General features: G+C 42.3%; 1 protein-coding gene across 1 annotated transcript; it reads left to right on the top strand.

Annotated features, from left to right (window-relative positions):
- Positions 1-1,070: 1,070 nt before the first annotated feature.
- On the top strand, positions 1,071-11,657 carry LOC118920009 (uncharacterized). Its single transcript, XM_057490600.1, has 6 exons — positions 1,071-1,586; positions 4,665-4,766; positions 6,860-6,940; positions 8,846-8,983; positions 9,398-9,511; positions 11,534-11,657. The coding sequence occupies exons 1-5, from the start codon at positions 1,080-1,082 to the stop codon at positions 9,455-9,457; spliced, it is 888 nt and encodes a 295-aa protein (XP_057346583.1). The 5' UTR covers positions 1,071-1,079; the 3' UTR covers positions 9,458-9,511; positions 11,534-11,657.
- Positions 11,658-15,638: the final 3,981 nt, after the last annotated feature.

A 15,638-nucleotide genomic window follows, 5' to 3' on the forward strand; every position in this document is an offset into this window, starting at 1 on the left:
TCACTTTATTTGTCATACTATGCTTTTGTTTCATTTCATTGCACACAGTGATTTTAAATATGTGTCACCGATGTCCACCTTTTAAATTGGTAAAGTAGCCTCATAGCTTATTAATTCTTGTAAACACTTTATGTTTTTCCATTACTGAGTTCTAATTCAGTACGTTAGTCCTGAGCATCTCTTATTATTTCACTCCCAGAATGTAGTAAAAGGGAGCTATCAAAAATGACAAAATGTCATCATCAGAAATTCCAGATGACAACAGATAGCTGAAGAAATGAGAATTCTTATTGAAACATTAAACCTGTCCACTTTAGATTTATCCAATTAGTTCAATTAGAACTGCAATAAAAAAATAACATTTTAGCATTTTTATTCTCCAAACTTTATTAATTGCCAATTTGATGTAGTGTAAAATGATGTCTTTACTTTAAGACTTTGTTTTATTAAGAACAAAAGGTGTCTTCTTCAGGAGTCAGTATTTTCAGTAATATGATAACAGCTATAGTGAGTGGTTAGGGGTGGGGAGGGAGGTATTCAGTTTTATTTAAAATTAAATTTGTGATGTAATTTGCCAGAGTGTAGCTCTTCTCTGTAGATAGTAATGCTCATCTGGGAGATTTCGTTCTTGCATGTTTTTAAGCAATTTGTGAATTCCATCAGGAATGACACTAAAAATGTTAGATTAGGAATTAATATGCACCAATAAATTTACTTAATTCCATTAAGTATCTGAGGTACCTAATTAGATTTTGCATGTTGGTTAAGAAGCCTACACATTTAGAAAGCTTTTACATCAAAATTCTTAAATTCCTAAATATAAACTTCCATTTTTGGCCACAGGAACAGTTCTGTTGATGTATTTTGCTCTTCAAAGTTGGGGGGTAAATGCCTCCCCCACCTGGCCCCACTGGGGGCAAGGGAATTTCTTTGCCTGTTGGGTCTGCCCCAGAGGCGTTGAGAGCTTGCGCTCCGCTCCCCGCCCTCGGAGCAGCCCTGCCTGGGGTCGCCGCCGCAGCCGCTCTTCTGGGGCCGTCTCGGCCGCAGGTGCAGTGCGCGGGCCCTGGTCGCCCCGCCGCATGGCCTCCTGGGCGGAGGGCCGCGAGGTCCAGACAGGCAGAGGGCGGAGATGGCGGCCGAGGTTCCGGAGGCCGAGGAGGACAGGTCGGCGGGCCCGGTGGCTGTCGCTGGTGGAACCCGAGCGCGACCTCCGGTTCCCGACAGCCCGCCGGCCACGGCCGGGCGCTGGGAGTGGGAGCGCGGGCGTCCGCGGCGCCGCCCGCCGGCCCCGAGCCCGCGCCGCGCCCCGGGCCGGCTCCCCAGCGACAGCCGCCTCTGGCCCAGCGTCGGGGAGCCCGGCCCCCGGGCGCGTGCGGGGCAGCGGCCGCGCCGGAGGAGCCGAGCCGCCCGGCCTCCGCGCGCGCCCCAGCCAACAGACAGACCCCGCCCCCTGGGGAGCGCTGGCTCCCTGCCGCGGCCTATCCCGTTCCAGCCGTGCTGCCCAGGCGCAGCCTCTGTGGCTCCCTTGCAGGGCTCCTCTGTCAGAGCCCATTTTCAGTAAGCATCAGGGCACATCTGCTGTGGTTGTACGCTTTGTTTTTTTTCTCAAAGATTGCCTGACTTAATCTGTCGCTTCTCTAACCAAAGTTGTGGCCAGATGACAAATCTGACTATTTGAAAAGCTTGGGTCCTTTCTCTCTAGGCAAGTGTTTGCCGCCAGTGAGTAACGCGCTCCACTCTGAGGGTCCCGCAGGAGGTCCTGACACATATTTTAAGCCCTGAACCTGAGCTCAAGGGTTCCCCAAATTATCCCGACTGTCAGCCGACCGCTCTGAAGGGAACAGCAATCAGATGCGGCAGCTCTTGAGTGTTTACTGAAACTATGAGCGTCACTTTCTGAGAACCGGCTGCTCTCCACAGGCGGGGCCCGGCCTGTGCTCTGTAGCGCCGCCTTCTGGCCCGTAGCATCCACACTGCCTTCCACCTGGGTAGTCCCCCTTCTTTCACCTTTTGAGTGCTGGCACCCCAGTGCTGGGGACAGCAGTGACCGTTCTTTCAAAGCCTATCCTGTATAGACCGTATATATGGGCTCTATAGGCACAGTTCTTTCAAGCCCTACTTTTTAAAATTCTAATATTGGTAAATCTAGGAATTGCATACCTGTAAGTTTAAAACTCCAGCATTGCAGAAGGAGGCGTGTCTTCCTCCCTGAGTTCCTGGCTTCCCCTTCACAGACAACCAAGATTCCAGGCTCTTGTATATCATTCTGGTTACCGTCTGTGAGTGTGCAAGCACATGTGTATATACTCTCCACTTGGTTTACACAAGCTGTGGGAACACTGACTGAGCAAAAGCACAGAGATGACAAACATGGTGCACAGGAACTTTAGATTTTAGTTAGTGCTGTGCACAGGAAAAGACAGAAAAGGATGACAAAGTCTAGAGCAGGGGACCTAGGTTGGCCCTTGAGGTTCCGAGATCCAAACTTTCTTCATAGGAATTAGTGCAACGCAGTTGGGTCAATCAATTCCCACTCCCATCTCCACCCTCAGGTGCTTATTGTCAATATTGTACTGTATTTTGGCATGAAGCATTTCATTTGTATTTCGTTTCTGTTTCTTTTCCATGGCATTTCCATTCATGTTTTGAGTTGGCTCTGTGGCAGAGTTAAGTGACTTTTTCAGGAGTGACTCTTGTAATATTTTTTTAATGCACATTTGACAATTTTTGCCAGTTGCTTTTACACTTGAAAACAACTTGTCTGCAGATCATACTGCAGTATTACACCTTCTTTTTCTCAGCATATGCAGATACTCTACTATTTCTCTACTATTTGCAAGCAATGCATGTTGCTTTATGGAAGAGTAAAGCCAGCTTGATGTTTAGCAGTTGCTATGACTTGCTTTTCGTCTTAGGATACCTGAAGAATTTTGTTTTATCCTTCAAGGAAAAAAAAAATAACTGCAATTTAGGAAGTTGTGGTTTCAGGTCTTCATTGCAAGAGGCGTTTTACTGTGGCATATCTTGCATAATTGTCTGGTTTATTGGTTGACCTTTTTATTGTTACGTTACATCATTTCACCTTTCTTTATCTGTCTTCTCATTGTGTATTTGCCCTTCCCTTTATAACTGCTCTCAAGTAGATATGTCAGTTTTTCAGTTGGAAGATTTATTCTGTTATTCTGTTTCTTTCTGGTCTTAAGTTGTTAATTCATCCTATTTGACCTTGTTTAGCTTTTTATTCCTCCCCCCCCCCCGCTTTCCAATTTTATTTCTTTGCTTTGGCTTGTCATCTTGTCTTGACGCCCTTGTTGTACTGAAGCCAGTTGCCAGTTTTATGGCATGAAGAATGCTAATGTACTTCTTTGTCTATTTCTTGGGTTACATTTTTCAAACAGGTTTTTTTTTTCTTTATTTCATTCAACTTTGTTTTCCTCAATATGTTTACCTAGTTGCTATGCTCTCTTTTTTTCCTATTGCTCTTGTTTAATTAGGGATTTCCATTCTCACTCAGCCTACTGTATTTTACTGCTGGTGAATTTACTCTGACACTCTGTGCTTGTCTTGGTGTGGGAGCTGAGAAAAAAATTTCTCTCCACTCACCCCCTTGAAAAAGAAGTCAACCTCCTCATCCCTGGAACCTGTGAATATGTTACTGCAAGTGTCAAAAGAGGCTTTTTAGGTAGGATTTATTTCAAGGTTTTGAAAAGCGAAGATTATCCTGGATTGCCTGGGTGGGGATGATGTAATCACAAGAGTTCTTATGGGAGGAGGTAGGGGAGACAGAGAGAGAGTGGCCATGTGACAGTGGAAGTGGATGTTGTAGTGATGTATTGTAAAGATGAAGGAAATGAAGGTGCGCCAGCAATGTAGGCAGCCTCTAGAAACTGGAAAAGGGAACACAGTCACCCCTACAGCCTCCAGGTGGGACCAGTTCTACTAACATCTTGATTTTATGCAGTAAGACCCATAATGGAATTATGATCTCTAGAACTGCAAGATAATAAATTTTTATTTTAAGCCCCTTACACAGTGGTAATCTGCTGTAACAGCAATAGGAAGCTCATACTATAGGGCATGTTTAGAATAATTCTTTCTCTTAGTTATAGACCTAATCTGAACCATTTTATTTTTGAGAAAGATTTTTTTCTGTCTTTAGTTAATTATTGACTACTAACTTAAGAATTCTCCTTAGTCACTAGCTTATGGTTATTTCATTGATTTATATTTTCTTTTTGTTCCTGATCTCCAGTTCCTTCTTGATGCCCTGACCTATAGGCATATAGTATAATGGGCATGGCTTTTATTCTTGGAAATGTATTCTGTTGTATTTATCAACCATATGTTGCTTATCCATTCTTTCTGAGTTAGAAACTAAAATGCCACTTCCTTTCCATTATAAATAATGCTGTGAATATCACCCTTGTAAAGATCATGTTATAGAATGAGATTATAGGCTCATAGGTTATATGTATATTTAATTTCATTAAATATTGGCTAATTGTTCTCCAACACAGCTACATAGGTGGATACTTCCTTTTATATCATGAAGGTTCCTTTTTTTAATCCATATCCTTACAATTATTTGTATAGGTTGATCTAATTTTTACCAATTTGGTATGTGTAAAATAGTATCTAATTTTTGGTTTGGGTTTTTCCGGTAGCTGACAAGGCTGAGACTGTCTTGGGAAATGTGCCTACCGTTTAGTGGCTGCAAGAGTCCGAGCCCATGTGTGTGGAACAGTGTGAGGCAGGACCTGCTTGAGGTAAAGAATGCTGAAGCTGGCTGGATCACTGCCTGGCTCTAGAGCAACTGCTTAGTTTGAGGGAAATACATATTGCCTCTCTGGGAGCAGACAGTCAGTGGGAAGTTGGAAGTAGAATTTAGCTAACTAGATTTCAAGCCCTTTGCAGAGCCCATGGGTTTCCAGGAGACTGGGGCCTAGAACAGAAGCTGGTGAATGAAGCCTTCATGCTTGACAAGTACAGGATTCAGGATGAGGGCCATGTGATGTAAAGCCAGGGGCTTCCTATTTCCATGAAGGCTCTGGGGAAATGATGGGGAAGAGTTTCAAAAGAGACAATGGGTTGTTGAAATACATGAGCCTGTTCCCTATAATGGGGAAAATTCAATAAATGCTGGAGCTGTGTGGAATCACAAGGTGTTCGCAAACCAACTATTCACATACACCTCACATATAACTTATCTGTATATATTATATGGTACTGCTAAGATATGACAGTTACCATGTTATATGGGGCAGGAAGGTTCTAAGCCTGGTTCAGGTAATGCCTTAATCTCACCCTTGGGGAAATTTAGCAATGTGGTTACCCTAGATACATAAAGTAATGATCTTTTGTTTAATCCACATCATTGGTTCCCAAGTTTTGATATGAAGTGTAAGAAAAAAATTCAAGTTGATAAGAGTTTGTGTTGGGTAAAAGGGCCCCCCTCCCCGCCTTTCAGTGGTTTGCTCTGATGCCCGTGTCAGAATGCTCTGGATCCCTGTCTCACATCATAATGGCCCCTCTGGTGTACTTAAGCACCGGCCAGGCCAGTGAGTGACTGAGTGCGGAGAGAGCCTCTATAGTTGCTTGTCGTTCTTGGATAGTGAGTGCGGAGAGAGCCTTTCCAGTTGCTTGTTGTTGGATATACTGACTTGTTTCTTGGCTGCCATCACTTGAACCTCTGGAAGCAGAGTTCCAGGGAGGAAGGCACACTTCTCTGAAGTGCTGAGCCATGAAGCGTAAACAGAAAAGGAAACATCTTGAAACCACACGTTTCCTCAAAGCTGCCAGGATGTCAGGAGGTGTGTCTGTGATATTTTATGAGCATTGGGGATCTAAAAACTCTTCTAAAGAAAAAGAGCGAGGATTTCTAGTTATGGGAGAGAAAGGGCAGGAAGGCTGGAGGGAGGAGAATTGTGGGTGCACCGGTCTTTCTAAGGAAATAGATAATCTGAGGGTCAAGAGCAGGTTCCTGTGACTAGGTCCTTGTCTCTGTGGTGTAGGACCTGTGTTTCCTACATCGTGCCACTCTGGGTTACTGTATCACAGATGTAGTGATTGATTACTATAACTTTTCTTATATAATGTATTTCCCTTTATTTCTTTTTTTACAAAACTGAGGGCATTTGTTAAGTAAGTGGATATTGTTATACATTTTCCAATAATACTTTTTCCAGTTTATGAAGAATGTGTGGCTCATAGAGGTAAGTAATTAGGAAAAAGTTTGAGAACCTAAAATTGGAGGTGTGGGGATGAGAGTGTGAAGTCAGGTAGAAAATGACTTGATTTCTTAGATTGTCTCCAACATGAAGACCTTTCTTTCATTGTCTCAGAGCATAGAGATGTAAATGTAAGGCTCCTTTATAAAATGTAAGGAAAAGACCAGCAGGACACACACACGCACTTGCACACATATGTACATACAATACCATTTAACCACAATGGTTGAACTGAGAAAGTTTGGTTCTTTCTAGAAAAAATGGGAAACTGAAATAGTTGAGACTGTGAGGTTTAAAAAGTAAATAGGTCCTATGAGGAAGAGCCAGTGCTCAGCAGCAGGAGGGGACAGACCAGGACCAGGACCCAGGGTCCCAGTGGGGGTTCATGAAGGGAATGTGACATTTGGGTTTCAGCACAACCCAGTGGGGCCTTGGGGTGGAGGCTTGGGAAGTGAGTCTGTCTGCAATTCAGATTCAATACAAATAGTGCGTGTTCAGAGATGTATTTTGTGTAAACTATGAAGCATGTAAAGCATATTCACACCAATTCGCACATACACATATATATAGCATAAGTAAGCCAAGGGGAAGACAGTAATTTCTAGCGTAATGCCTTTCTTAATATGTACCAGGTCCGAAAGCAACGGAAGCTGCTGCTGCTGCTTCAGAGTGCGTCTCCTGAGTTCCTTGTGAGAACAAGCCTGCTGGTGCTGGTAAGAAGGGACTATTGAGTGGGATGCAAAGGACAGTGGGGATCTAGGCAGAGCCCAGAGATGAGCTGAGTGATTCTGCTCATCAGTCAGCACAAGGCTGCACAGTACAGAAAGAAACTCAAAATGCGTCTCCATCTTCGTTAATATAATCCCCAGCAGAAGTAGTAAATTCCAAGGGAAAATACTTAGAAGGATTGGCGAGAGCAGAAGGAGACAAGGGGAGAGCAGTGAGGTATTTGAGGAAATGGTGGAAGAGGGCCTATGGGGATGAGGTGTATCAGAGAAACATTGAAGAACATGTCGATATGAACTGGACCAGGACAGGTTATATTACCAAGAAGGTGTGACAGCACTAATAGCCTAAAGCAGGCACAACGTCGTAGGATCCTCAGGTCCTGACCTGAGTATAGACACACCTGGTTCAAGACCCCAGCACAGAGGTACCTTCTCATAGTTGATGTTCTCAAGTTCAACCCTATACAGACCTATCAGCACCCCCTGTCTTGATCATTCACTTCCTTGTCATCTTTCACATGCATCTAAGTTCTCTAATCTGTTTTTGTCCCAACCAAAGAGTGATAATTCCTCTGATTACCAAAGTGCTTCATTAGTTGTCCCTACGTTTTAATGTTATGTAAATAGGAGTGCACAACACATGCTTTACGTCTACTTCTTTTCACTCTCTGTACCTGTGTTTGTAATCATCATCCGTGTTATATGTGACTGTAGTTCATTCATTCTTGGCATATAAATAGTGTCTTTATTGATCATACTTTTATGAGCATTTGGGTTACATTTCAGTCTAGGGTTACTCTAAAAGAAGATATTCTGAAAATTCTATTACATGTTTTTGCTATATGGACATATGTCTGTTTGGTGAATGCCTCAGATTTAAAGTCCTAGGTTTTAGTGTCTGTATTCTATCTCAACTCTTTAGACCTCAATCTTTCAAGATTTTACTTTGTAATGCAATCATATGTTGCTCTACATTTATTCTTGCACACTCTTTCCTGCACCCTCATTTACTTTGGAATCAAACAGTTCTGTATTCTGAAAACTCATATATTCTTTCTCTTACAGCCGTTGATTCTCATATCCTTCGGTTCTTTCACTGTTACTTTAGATTTCACAGATACATTAATTCCACTAGTCTCAAAGAGAATACTCCCAATAATTCTGTTGCACATCTAAGCCACCTAAGAACATGTGAAACACGCACACACAAATCCATAATTGTAGGACACGCAGTCTGCACACATAGATACGTGCTGACCTGAAACACAGACACAAAGCACACATGCCATTCTCACGCACACAGGACTCACTCCATATTCAACTGTGCAAACACCAGATCAGTCACACATTAAACCCTAACCTAGTTTAAATCATCATGTTAAGAATTTATGCACACAACACACATGATATTCATCACACCATTCTGCCACAGTGTGCGCATGATGCACACACCTGACACATTCATTGGAGATGGAGGTCATTTTAATTCACTGAGGAAAAGTGAGCTTGGTCAGCAAAACAAAGACAGTGACAAATAATATAAAATAAATTCTGCAAATATAAAAATTCACCAATTGTTTCATGTGAGGTTGTAAATCTACGAGGGGGAGTGCAAAGGGCACACCCACACACACAAAAAATGGTAGAGGAAAGCAACTGGTATCAAAAGTCTTAAGCAAGGTGAGTGAGTGTGAGGAGCCTGGACTACAGGTTCCAGAGAGTAACCCAGAAAGCTGTAATATGCCCATTCTCTGTCCAAGCCAAAGATAAATGTTTAGGGCAAAATCAGTATTTCCATGAGGGAAGGAATGTGGGGATACTACATTAGGAGGAAGAGTAGGAGGGAACAGAATGGAACCAGCTGCTCTGTTACTTCGCTCCATTTTCCAGGAGTCTCAAAGCTCCAGGCATTGGGTGCACTGCTTTGGTATTTGGAAGATGAAACTGTGGGTCCTGAGGGAAATGATGGACCCTGTGGATCTGAATACTACACGTCTGGCTCCTCTCTTGACTCAGCCTCTTGTGCTGGTGAGTAAAATGGAAGAGCTGCTAAAGTCTAGTCCGATCAGACCTGTAGAAATCTAGGTCAGTGTCTCTGCTCAGCCAGAGAGAAAGGTATACTTTGGGCCCAGTTGCAATCTCCTCCTCTGCAACTTGGGAGCCTAGGGCTCTGTTTCCCTGCCATCGAAAGGAATTCATTTCAAATACTTCCTTAATTTAATCACATCTGCAGAGTCCCAGTGGCATCATAAGGTTAACATTCATAGGTTCTGGGGAATAGTATATGGGCGGGGGATCTTATTCAGACTGTGACAATGAAAACATAATGTGCTTAACCCAATGACATATGTAGTCAGGTAAACCTAAGGAAAAAAAAAACTTGGAAAAGCAAAAAAAAACCAAGAGTGTCTATATTCCTTTACTTTTCATTCAATTTAACAGAGATCTTCAAGAAACAAAAGCATATTGGAGAGCCTGGTAATCTTCCCCAGAAGGAATTAGAAAATACCTCTACCTCAGATTACTCCTCCTCTCTCTCTGACTACGAGAATAGCGGTAAGTAAAGGTGTTTAACCTGGAGGTGGGAAAATGATGTGTGAGAATGGCCCAGAGATCAGCCTGCGATTCCCTGGTTGACGAGATAGAAGCTGATACAAACCCCTGTCCAGACATGAGAGAACACAGAAAGATGACAACGTTTCTTTCTGCTCTCAGTGAGAGTCAATGCATGTACATAAGGCACCAGCTTGAGATTCAAGGGAAATCTCAACAAGGACAAGTGCCCAAAAGTGCAAGAATATCAGACAGGGCCATATTGAAAAAGGTAGCAAAGCTGACAGAGTGACAGAGAAACAGGCAGACTAACTCAGGCTGAACCTGAGCAGGTGTGCTCCACTGGTCACAGTGTCACAAATCTCTCACAGCGAGCTGGAGGGAGCCAGAAAGGTCCATAATGAAGCACCCACGCAGGAACCCGTAGTTTCCTCCTGTCTTACAGAGGCAAACAAAGCTCCTTCATGTGCGTCCTCTCATGCATGAAGAGTGGCCACAGATTTGAAAGTGGCCCCTCAGTTCTTGCCTCCACCCACTCCTGTCCTCATAAGCACACAGGCATGATCCTCCATCACACCCACAGCTGCTCACACTCACACGCACACACCTAACTGGGCCATCTCATCTCTAGACTCACAACATAAGCTTGTTGAAGAAACATGACAGGCACATACACATCAAACTATACTTGCCAAACTTGGTACGCACATGAGCTGTCTCAAAAAACAACACACACTAAGTTTTCCCTTCCCCACACCAATGTAACCTACCAGACACACTCTAACCACCTAAAGGAGAAAGTGAATATATTTTGAGAAGTAAACATTTGGTTGCAGGCGTAACTAAAGTTTTTAAACAGGGAAAGGGGCTAAATGTGTTTGTTATTTTGTCAGGAATAATGATTTACCTACTTATTTACTTAAGTTTGTGAATTTAAAGGCATAATCTTTTTACTGGAAATGTAGAGGAAAGCTTCGTGTTGCTGATGAGGATGATAAGGAAGCTCACAAAGGTTGGACAGGATGAGTAGCTGAGCTGCTCATCCCAATCCCTACGTTCCCTTCAAAAAGAGGAAAGGGCTTCAGGGCAGAGGAAGTAAGACTGAGGCCTCTGTGGAGGGACAAATTGGGGGTGTGCCTTCAAGGATAGGACAGTTCCCCATGTGCACACTGGGACAGCTGTGAGTGAGGCAGTGGGCTGTGCTGATAACAGTGTGGGAATTCAGTTACCACCTCTTTCCTAAAATCAGCACAAACTCTCTCTCTCTCTCTCTCTCTCACACACACACATACACCCTATATTCCTCCATACCAGGTACAGCCGCATTATTCCTTTTCACTTTCTCATATGCACATGCCTTCATCCCAGATGCGTCTTTCCCATTCTCTACAAGTGTTACACAGATACACACTTGAGCCTTCCCTCCTCACACAATCATTCTCAGACACTGCTGTCTACAGACTAACCCATAATAATGTACACCGTTTCACACAGGTAGCTTGTTTTAGCTCCCTTAGAGCCATCGTACATGCTCAAAAACTCCTAATGTCCTGATGGGAATGCACTTTCATGTGCAGTCTTTATTTTCCACATACCACCTCACCCATAAAAGCTTCAGCTCAAAGCCATCAGCCCCTCAGGGAGCTGCGCTTCTGGGGAGCCCTGGCACGCTTCCTCCAACACACTCCATCTTAACTGTTTCACAATAAGAACCTGTACCACCCCTGTTCATGTGTATTCTCACCACACACACATGTACACCGTCATTCACCACCCCCTTACCTATGTGAGAAACACTCACCAACTATGTCCCAGAACATACATAGACCTCCACACCCTCAGTCCCACAGAATCACACCACAAACATACCTCAGGTAAAATATACCACACACGGCATTCTTTGACTTCACACACATGTGTACCTGGGGGCCATGTGCGCACATAGGAATATTCTTATGACCATCGCAACTTCTACAGACTTCACACACTTATTCTAATTTTCTTGTTTGAAACTTCTTTTCCCAGGAATCACTGACTTACCTGAAGATGTTCCTCGTGTTGGGGCCCTTGGGATGACTCTGCCCCAGGTCTGGGAGGAGCGGGAAGCTTCCTCCTCCTCTCCCTCCTCCTCCTCTCCCTCCTCTTCCTCTCCCTCCTCCTCCGCCTCCTCCTCTACCTCCTCTCCAGTCCCTGTGAGTCAGCAGGGTGAGTCCTCTCTGTTACCACAACACACGGAAACAGCACCCATCAGGGAAATTTATTACAGGTGTGTCTTTCTGAAAAGAGATGTGACTGTCTGGTGGGGTGGGGTGGAAGTGTTGGAGCCCACCTCTGAAAAGACCAAACTGGTGCAGTGTGTTTTTTCTCAAGTGGCCCAAAAAACATCTGGGGCCTTTTTAACACCAAAAAGCCAGAATGCTTTTCTGAGAAGACCCTCTTATGTGTCTCCACTGAAACACCTCACTGACATAGAGTGCAGCTCAGATAACAACGCCCTGCAGGGGAGGGAGCTGGCTGGCAGTGCAGGGGAGCCTCCAGCCCAGAAGGAGGGCTCCAGGGCCAAGACACCCGAGGGGCTGGGGACCCTGGACAGCGGCTTCAGGTGCCTGGGCTGCTACCAGGTTTTCCGCAGCTTGGAGGTCCTGCAGGTGCACGTGGAAAATGCAGCCCGTGAGCGCTTCAGCTGCCACGTTTTCAACCGTGCCTTTGCTCAGATGCTTAGCAAGCACAAGAAGAGAGCCCAAGAACTAGGAGGAGAAAATCAGGATGAGAACGTTTCCCTGCCAGACCAAAAACATTCTCGCATTAAGACATCCTCCTGCAAGTAAACAGATGTTTCAGGCCCCAGAAGAGTGAAAGTGAAGCAGGCCAGCCTCCACTGAGTCACCACTACTGGCCCTTTCAGCTCCTCTTTTTTGAAGGACTTGGCTGTTTTAGCTGTTACTTTAATTGATTAAGCATCCTCACTAACCCTTCAATAAATCATTTTGCCTCAATTAGCCAGTCATTTACTGTTGTTTGTAATCTAATGTATCTTAATGGATGCAAATTAACTTTAACATGATAATTTCTTTTTAATCATTGACATGGTGTAGGGTAGAAAGGAGTAGCACACTATAGTCCTCTCAGTTTGTACTGAAACAATTAGGGGTATATACTTACACTTGGTATGTATACTATGTTCTTGATTAGTTAGGAAGCTGTGTTGAAAAGGTTTACATATGTATACAAAATAACTGGAGTTCAATAGAGTAGACCTGGGCTTAAATTCTTTACCAACTCTTAGCAGTTTTGCACACTTTTGGGTCAGTGCTCATCATCAAAGAGAAGAGAATGTTACCTTAAATAATGGGAATTGTGAAGGTAATAGACACAGGTAAAAGCACCTAGTATGGTTTCTGGCATAAATGGAGGCTGAAAATAATTTTGAATTCCTTTTTGAGATTTGTTTTCCTTACCTCCGAGAATCAGCAGTTTGATTATGATGTGTCTGCATAGGGTCTTTAAATTTTTTAGTTTATATTATTTAAGATTTGATGAATTTAAAAAAAAAACCCTTTAAATGTTGACATAAACTCACAAGAAGTTGCAGAAACCCCATGAGGCAGCTCCCCCAACGTGATCACAGCGCATTTATCCGAACAAGGAAGTTGTTTGGAACAACACCATAGGCCAGACTACAGACCTTCCTCAGATTTCACTACTATGGCAGGTGTCATTCTGCTTATGTTTTCATGTATATTTCTATGACATTTTACCATGTATAGATTTATATGCCCATCATTGCAATCAAGATAAAGAGATGTTGTCCTCAAAGCAAATCCCTCATGTGGCTCCTGTTATATCTGCTCTTCCTTTCCCTAACTCTCGGTGACCACTTACCTACTCCCCATCTCTCTTTTCCTTCTCACGTCAATAATTTTATATAAATGGAGTCATTTAGTATATAAACTTGTGAGATTTTTATGTTTTTTTATTTCAAACATAACCCTTAAGACCCAGCCAGTTTGTTGCATATATTGATAGTCTATTACTTTTATTGCTGAGTATTCCATTTCATGATGTAGAACAGTTCAGTCTATCATATTCAAGGGCATTATGCTGTTTCACATGATTTTTGATTATAGGTTAAGCTGTGACATTTATGTCGAGATTTTTGTGATAAATTGTTTTCGTCTTTTTCATACAAATGCCTAAGAGTGTTAGTGTTTGGTCATATGGTAAGAATGTACCTTCTTTAAAAACTCAGTTTCCATAATGACCTTACCATTTCTGTATTCCCACTGATGTATGAGTAATTCTGTTTGCCTTCATCATCACCAGTATGTGATAGTGTGAGTGTTCTTAAGCCATTTTAACAGAACACAGTAGTGTGTGGCTTGTGTGGTTTTAACATGCGTTTCCTTAATGACTAGTGTTGCTAAGCATCTTTTTCCGTACTTATCATTTGCATATTTCCTTTGTGAGTCTGTGTAAGCTTTTGGCCCGTCTATTAGTTGGGTAGCTTATTATTGATAGAGCTTTTAATATATTCTGGATATGAATTATTTGTTGTATATGTAATTTGAAGATATTTTCTCCCAGTTGGTGGTTTGTTGTTCTCATTCTCTTGACATGGTCATACACAGAACAAACATTTTTAATTTTTATGAACCAGACATACCAGCTGTTTTCCTTTATGGAGACTGCCTTTGGTGTCATGTCTAAGAACTTGTCACCTAACTCTTAAGTACCAAAGATTTTCTCCTCGCTTTTCAAGTTTATGCTTTTAGATTTTATACATAGTTCCATATCTAATCCACTTCAGTTCATTTTTGTATGAGGTGTGAGGTTTAGATGCAGAATTCTTGGTTATTCATGACTACTTGTCCCAGCACCATTTTATTAAAAAAAGGCTCTTCCTCCTCCACTGAATCACTTTTGTAACCTTGGTCAAAAAATCCTCTTGTCACATTTGTGTGGGTCTGTTTCTGGTGCTGCCACTCTGTCTCTGATCTTGTGTCTATCCCATGCTGTACTGTTTGCTGTAGATATTGGTGACTATGTCTTAAAAAGCGGGTCTTTTGATGCTTATAACTTCCTGCTGCTTTTCCAGTAGTGTTTTAGCCATTCAAATTCCTTTGTGTTTCCACATAAAGTTTAAGGGAAACTTGTTATTTTATGTGGAATAAAATTTTGTTGGGCTTTTAAAAGGGTTCACATAGAACCCACAAATCATTTTGTCAAGAACTGACATCCTCAGTCTGTTGGGCAGTCCAAGCCATGAAAATAACTTCTCTCCATTTATTTGGGTCTTGTTGTTCTTTAATCAGTACTTGCATTTCTGCATTTCTTATTATACAGATCCTGTTCATGTGTTACAAAACTCTCTCACTGAGCTTCATGAATCTATACATACATCTGTTCCCAAATTTGGAAAACTTTGGCCATTATTTCTTCAGATATTTTCTGCATGAATTTTAGAACTTTTCCTTTTTACAATTTTGTTCTCTTCTTCAAATTGAAGTTCTACTTCCTTGCCTTCAGATTCAGTGTATCTTTCCTTTGCAGTGACAGTACTCCTGTTTGGCCCACTGTGTGATTTTTAAAAGTCTAATTATTTTAAATTCAAGTCTACATTTTTCATTTTGGTTCTTCTTATGGTTTGTACATCTCTCTGTGCTCCTGTTTTCCCACTCATTTCAAAAGTGTCTTCCCTCATAGACTACAGTTGGTAATAGCTGTATTAAAGTCATTTTCTGAAAATTCCAATATCTACATCATCATGAAAATCTGTTGGTTATCTCTTCCCTTTAAAATTGATCACATTTTCGGATTCTTTGATTATTGGATAATTTAGAATTGTTTCTGATTCATTTTCAATATTATAAGATTATGAGTACTTATGCTGAGAGTGCAAATTCTGTATCATTTTATGTGGGTGACAGTTCCAATGTCAGTTAAGTTTTCAAAGCCTTGGTTACCCTTCTTTAGAGCCATCCTGCACACTTGCTATGCAGGGGTTAGTCAGGGACTTGACCCAAAATGAATACTCGAATGTTTTTTCATTCATTTTCAGTTTTTTGTACAGCTTGTTTGAAGCTGAATTGGAAATAATGGGTCTTGCAGGTCTCTTAGTCATTTAAAAAAT

The sequence above is a fragment of the Manis pentadactyla genome, chromosome 13, assembly GCF_030020395.1.
Source record: "Manis pentadactyla isolate mManPen7 chromosome 13, mManPen7.hap1, whole genome shotgun sequence".
In the NCBI taxonomy this organism is placed as follows: Eukaryota; Metazoa; Chordata; class Mammalia; order Pholidota; family Manidae; genus Manis; species Manis pentadactyla.

Coding starts and splice junctions, on each gene's coding strand:
- LOC118920009 (XM_057490600.1), top strand. CDS start 1,080: ATGGCCTCCTGGGCGGAGGGCCGCGAGGTCCAGACAGGCAGAGGGCGG. Junction 1,587..4,664: donor AGGGCACATCTGCTGTGGTT/GTACGCTTTGTT, acceptor TTTTTCCGGTAG/CTGACAAGGCTGAGACTGTC. Junction 4,767..6,859: donor TGAGGCAGGACCTGCTTGAG/GTAAAGAATGCT, acceptor AATATGTACCAG/GTCCGAAAGCAACGGAAGCT.